A 6,011-nucleotide genomic window follows, 5' to 3' on the forward strand; every position below is an offset into this window, starting at 1 on the left:
ACAGCACCCTTAACCCCGGCTAGGAGATGGCCCGGGGTTTAAGCATTAGCTGGGAGTCGGGGCAGCACCTCAGGCCCGCCGACTAGGGCTGCTAAGGCCCCCTTGTGGGGATCCAGGGATGGGAGCCCCTGCGTGATGGTATGGGTTCATTATTAGTGGCCACTGATCGATTGTTGGCCCCATTTTGAGGGCAGCACCATGTGTCTAAGCCATGTAAGCACTTGCATTGTATATACATCTACCACACCACCTGCAACACTATATATTTTAAATTCTATATCTTTTGCAATATTGTCTATTGCACTTTGTTTTGCTATCTTTCTACTGTGCTATATTCTTATATAATAAATATTAGAGCTTATTTGCTTTTAGCAAAAATAGTACATAAAGTCTAGTCATTTTTACATAGAATACTAGGAGTGATTCCTTATACCTCGACTGCTACTGTAGCACCAGACCTATGCATTCGCCCACCCGCCTTCACAAAAGGCAACCTTGATGGGACAAACTATACTCTCTAAAAATTCAAAAATCAACGCCATTCTAGACTCTTATGAGCATTTAGAAACTACTTTGAGAACAGATGCAAAATTGGTAAAAACCCTCGATCCCAATAACTCTACGAATACACTTTCAGTAGTATAGATACTGCACTTTCAGTAGTACAGATACTGCACTTCTTTAGGCATGGAAAAGGTGTAATGCTAATGCACTTTGTGCCATCGTCAGCCATGTAAGTGATTGTGTTCTTACTCTTATTCACCACACAACTAAGGTATCGGAGTCTTGGACCATGTTAAGAGGAATCAATATAAGATCCGATATCCGACTAGGATTTAGAACCTAGAGAATTACCTTACTACTGAGAAGTTTGTTGAAGAAGTTGAAGCATTATCATGCGAACCAAAAATCTATGTAATCAAATGGTTATTATGGAGGATTACATAGACCAATGAGAAACTAGCCCGAAAGGTGCATCTAAATTCTTCTCCACAAAAGTACGATGGCTTGGTTATGACACTAAACACTCAACTTAGAGTACTACTACCTTTATCATTTAAAGAATTTGGTGTTATGTTGCTTGTGGAGGAGATGCAACTGAAGACTCGTAACTACGATGGTGTTGCATTTTTTGCCAATACTAAAGGCAAAGACATGACATCTTATGATGATAAGAAGAAGCTAAGAAGAAGAAGTTTTAATGATAAGAAGAAGCTAAGAAGAAGAAGTTTTAAGGGAGCTAAGAAGAAGTTTTAAGGGAGCTACTATTACTATGACAAGACTTGTTATTATGCTGTCAAAGACTGTAGAAAGAAGTAAGCTAATGAGAAGAATGACGCCCTAAAGTCTTCATGGGAGGAAAAGGAGTCAATAAAACAATACTAAGACCGAACTTGAACTTTGGATTGCCATTGCTCATCGACACATGACCAGTAAAAGGGTATTAGAAGCCTCTACAGTAACACATCAATGTTATTTTTATTATTGTTATTGTCCAGTCGAAGGATTTGGAACCATCTCCTTTATGACAACTACTACAAGTGAAGAGTAGAAATCCCTTTGTATCTATGCAAAATCAAAGGATTTATTTATTAATTCTTCTATTTGTACACCCATATGTAACTATTAGCCTCTTAAAATATAATGCTCCCAAGTTTTCCAAGTTTATTTATTTGTACACACCAAATTAATTCTTCTATTTGTACTTAACATATATAATTTGCCGCCTTCTTCCTTCACCCGCCCCATATAATTTGCCTTCGTCTTCCTTTACCCCAATACCAGATCATGTACCCAAACCAAATACCAGAGCACAACGTTTCTCATTAGCTTGTTAGCAAACCAAATAATTTCTTGTAGGATTATCATCACTGCGTTGAAAAGTATATGAAAATCTACGTCAAAATCCAACTAATACAAACCGCCATCAAGGTACCCCTTCAAAGAGGAAGGATGCTTGTTATTGGGTACACAAAAGTTTGCTGAAATCAAAAATCGGGCACAATTGGTTGCATTACCAGATCATATACTTGACATCATTTGGTTGCATTACCAAAGAGTCAACTAGTTGTGCTTTGGTTGCATTACCAAAGAGTCAACTAGTTGTGTATTTATATTATATACTAACAGAAATCTCAGAGTCCTTACAAACCAGAGGAAGAAACTCTTCCTTAAAAACATACCTATTTATATTATACTAACAGAAATCTCACAGTCCTCTTACATACCGGAGTAAAAAACCTGGACATACTGCATAGCTAGAAATAAAACAGGGAGGGGATCATCTGCAGGCTTTCTTGACTCGCAGGGAAGAAGTTGTCTTCATCAGGTGAAATATTCTGAACAAAGTTGTCTCCCAGGGAAGAAGAAGCCCAGTCCATAGTTTTCGTGTGATTGGCTTATATGTCCCTGGATATTAAAGTAAAAGAAATGGAGGTTCACTGGCACACTTCTCAGAGTTTCAGATCACAAGGTTTCTCATTCAAGTAACAAAGAAATGGAGGTTTGCCCCCCCCTTCTCAGAGTTTCAGGTCACGAAGTAAATGACTTCTTGTAGGATTGTCATCACTGCATCCAGAAGTGAATGAATATCAAAGAAACCCCAACTAATTTTGTTGGCGTTTACAAACACCGTCAAAAACCTCCTCAAAGAGAAAGGATGCTTGTCATTGGGTGGTTAGTACGCAAGACAGCTGTGAAATCAAATTCCAAAAGAAAGAGTCAAAAATAGGGCACATACCTGACATCATTTGGTTGCATTACCAGATCACATATCTGAAACCACAGGCTACCCCGATATACTAACTATAGTCAAACTACTATGGCCTTACCGAATCATAGAGCAGCTGCTGTTGTTCATGCCACCACTGGATGACTCTCCACCTTTGGCTCTGATTTGCTGCTGTTTGCTGCTATCTGGGGTTCCAAAAACTTGCCAAAATCGAAGGGTCTCATCCCCCGCAGCTGATGCAACAGTGTAACCATCCGGACTCTGCCCATTCCAACCAAAGATTATCAGAACATTATACAACATCATACACAATACATACGTGGGTCCAGTCAGTAAATTAATGCATTACCTGGGCCATGTGCAGCACCCTTGATGTGTGGCCCCGTAACTCCGCCATCTTCACCATTGATGGGTATTTCCATAGACACAGTTGATTTTGACTGAACCCATGTGAGCTTAAAAGCTCCTTCTCATGCCGGCTCCATTGCAAAGCACACACTTGAGAGTTTGTATCCACACTGTTTAAACATGCACCCGTCTGGGTATTCCAAAATTTGATGCAGCGGTCTGCGGTTCCCCCACCTGAAGCCAACAGGTTGCTCTGAAATGGACACCATGCCAATGCTTTCACAGCGGCCTGGTGTTCATCAAATCGATAGAGATACGAGCTAGGAGAGCTGTTTGCCATCCCGGAGGCATCCCAAATGTGTAGTAGATTGTCGTTGCCCCCACTGGCAAGCTGTTGCCCAGACAAAGACCACTTCAACCCACAAACTTCTTGCTCGTGGGCACTCATCTTTGCCGTGATGTGATCTCTCATGCGTACTGCAAAGAATCGCATTGGAATGATGCATGAGATTTGTGCATAACACCATAGCCATGAAAACAGCTGAATGCATGCAAATTTTCACAAGGACCTTACCATCATGATTGAATATGGAGCTATCACGGCTGCCTGAGCTTACAATCGGGCCACCATTCCATGCCAGACTTCCAACTCGAGCAGAGTGACCTTTCATTGATCTGACCTTGCACAGAGACGCTGAGTCCCAAAGCTGCACTTCACCATTGTCCAAGCCGACAGCAATGTGTTTTCCATCGGGTCCCCAGCTCACACTAGTCACAGGGCCATCATCTTCCCCTACCTGCATTAACTCCTCAATGGAGCCTGTGGTAGCATACCACATATAGACTGTGTTCCCCAAAGCTACTGCCACAGTGTTCTTTGAGCTCCAATCCAGTAAGTTCAAGTAATAATTGTCCAGAAGCTCGGGGGCATCGAGTGTTCTCTCCGCCGACTGCATTACAAACACAAATGCCCGCATTCATTTCATTGCAGTTGATTCCAAACATTCATTAGCATCTCTTCAAATGCCAAAAGCCAAAAAAACATCTGTAGGACCTAACATTCCCACATAAAGATAACATTCCATACCTGGGGAATGTGGCGGAATGTCTTGCTGCGCTTCGTTGCACCGGCCTGCACATTTTCAGAGTAAAGCAACCTGACATTCCTCTCAAACCCCTCTGGAGGAGGAGGCGGCTTGCTCTTGAATGCTAGTATTCTCGTGCTCTTGTGCAATATGTTACTGTCTTTCAGCAAATTCCCAGCCAATTGCTTTCTGTAATCCTCCTGAACGTACGTACACAAACCTCACACGTTTTCAGCTTCCTTAGCTCTTTCAACTGTAAATACTATGAAATGTAATCAAAACTGTTTTGAAACGTACATGGTCGTATATACATAGGTATATACATGCAAAAAAACATGTGTACATACACACGAAACCATACATACGGAACATTAATAACACCATAACATATATACATAGATAACAAAGAATTAGCAGCACACTAGAGCAACACAGAGTGCTTGTGTTCATGTGCTTACATGGGCATTGCTATGCACAGAAATGCACACATTCATGTATGTATCTGCATATTAACGCCTACACAATTACGTGTAAGTGATGTACACATACATACATATGTATGTTCAACGTATGTATGTACACTAACACATGTGTGGGTGATGGCATGTATAAAAAGAATACTTACATATGTAGGTGGATATTGAATGTATAATGTATGTATGGGTGCATATTAGCATGCAACAGGTACACATCACGTGTTGGTGGATAATGCATGCACGACGGATCATTTGTGCTATGAAAAGAGCGCATAAAAGAAGAGTAATCATCTCACATTGACAGCAGACTGCTCATTGTCCAGATTCTCTTTGGCAAGCATGTAATTAGCAACCTCAAAATCCATGGAAGTGCGTGTAGTGATGAAACGGCATCCCTGACATGACCAAGCATGGGAACTTGTTTGTAATTTTTAAAAAATGAAAAAAAAGGGGGTCTTTCTTGAAGTCAAAAATTTGAAGTCTTAAGTAGATGCTTACCAGCTGCTGTGGCTTTCTGGGGGATGCACATTCCCTTAGAGCTTTCCGAGCGCTGCTTGGGCTATGGCGAGGGGTTGCCATGGATTTATAGAAAAACAGATAAGAAACACAAACAACAAAAAAAGAACCGTTGTGTTTCCCTCCTTTAACCAAAGGTAACAGGAAAGGACCCTAACTTAAACCCTAGATTGTTCTAGCCTAAACAGATCTGCACAGCAAAGAAACCAACAACGGAAAAAACAACCCTAATTTTTAAAAACCCTAATTTTGAAACCTTAGATTGGCAATGATCTGCATCAGCAACGACAGAAAAAACAGAAAACTAAAGTTCCTGGTTTGAACCCTAGCAATGGATTGAAAATCTCTGAATTGAACAGAAGGCAGGGACAACGAAAAATGGGCTAAATTAAACGTTAATTGCACTGAAGTTTAAGCTTAATTGCACAAGAAAATCCTGGATTGTAATAAAAATAGTGTACTGCAGGGTGTAGAGCTTAAGCTTTAGAATGTGATTTCCGACTGATTGGAAACAAGATAGAAAACAGTCACTAGTATCCACCATATAACGTTCAAAAATGGGCGGACTCTTGAGGGAGGTTTCACACGAGTCCGCCCGGACACCATCCCCATTGCAAAAGCCATGAACAAGGGGGTTTTCACATGCGTCATGTGGACTTTGTTGTGTTTGCAAAAGCCATCAACAACTAGACGGAAAACATGTTGTTATAATATTGGCATAAAAGTTGCATTTTGGTTCTGAGCCACAAGATGAGGAAGTGAACCAATCTTTGAAAAAGTGAACGCACAATCGAGTATATTCGCATACACGGAGATCTGGTTCGAGTTTTTCACTTTATGCATGAATTTCAAAAA

General features: G+C 40.8%; 1 protein-coding gene across 4 annotated transcripts; it reads right to left on the minus strand.

The window, feature by feature from the left end:
- Window positions 1–2,174: 2,174 nt before the first annotated feature.
- On the minus strand, window positions 2,175–5,676 carry LOC147630558 (cell division cycle 20.2, cofactor of APC complex-like). Of its 4 annotated transcripts, none has more exons than XR_015267669.1 (7): window positions 5,139–5,676; window positions 4,937–5,035; window positions 4,167–4,364; window positions 3,654–4,029; window positions 3,081–3,556; window positions 2,741–2,992; window positions 2,175–2,568 (listed from the first exon to the last, which is right to left on the minus strand). XR_015267669.1 is itself a non-coding variant. In XM_086810465.1 (7 exons), the coding sequence occupies exons 1-7, from the start codon at window positions 5,217–5,219 to the stop codon at window positions 2,520–2,522; spliced, it is 1,440 nt and encodes a 479-aa protein (XP_086666591.1). In that variant the 5' UTR covers window positions 5,220–5,676; the 3' UTR covers window positions 2,175–2,519. The 4 variants fall into 4 exon arrangements, 3 of the variants coding, with proteins under 3 accessions (XP_086666591.1, XP_086666592.1, XP_086666593.1); XM_086810465.1 differs by having other exon boundaries at window positions 2,832–2,992; XM_086810466.1 differs by having other exon boundaries at window positions 2,175–2,693; window positions 2,832–2,992.
- Between the last annotated feature and the right edge of the window lie 335 nt (window positions 5,677–6,011).

The sequence above is a fragment of the Cibotium barometz genome, chromosome 16, assembly GCF_041138505.1.
Source record: "Cibotium barometz isolate CiBa-2024 chromosome 16, ASM4113850v1, whole genome shotgun sequence".
NCBI classification, from domain to species: domain Eukaryota; kingdom Viridiplantae; phylum Streptophyta; class Polypodiopsida; order Cyatheales; family Cibotiaceae; genus Cibotium; species Cibotium barometz.

Coding starts and splice junctions, on each gene's coding strand:
- LOC147630558 (XM_086810465.1), bottom strand. CDS start 5,219: ATGGCAACCCCTCGCCATAGCCCAAGCAGCGCTCGGAAAGCTCTAAGG. Junction 5,036..5,138: donor CCAGAAAGCCACAGCAGCTG/GTAAGCATCTAC, acceptor TGGTCATGTCAG/GGATGCCGTTTCATCACTAC. Junction 3,557..3,653: donor CTCCATATTCAATCATGATG/GTAAGGTCCTTG, acceptor GATTCTTTGCAG/TACGCATGAGAGATCACATC.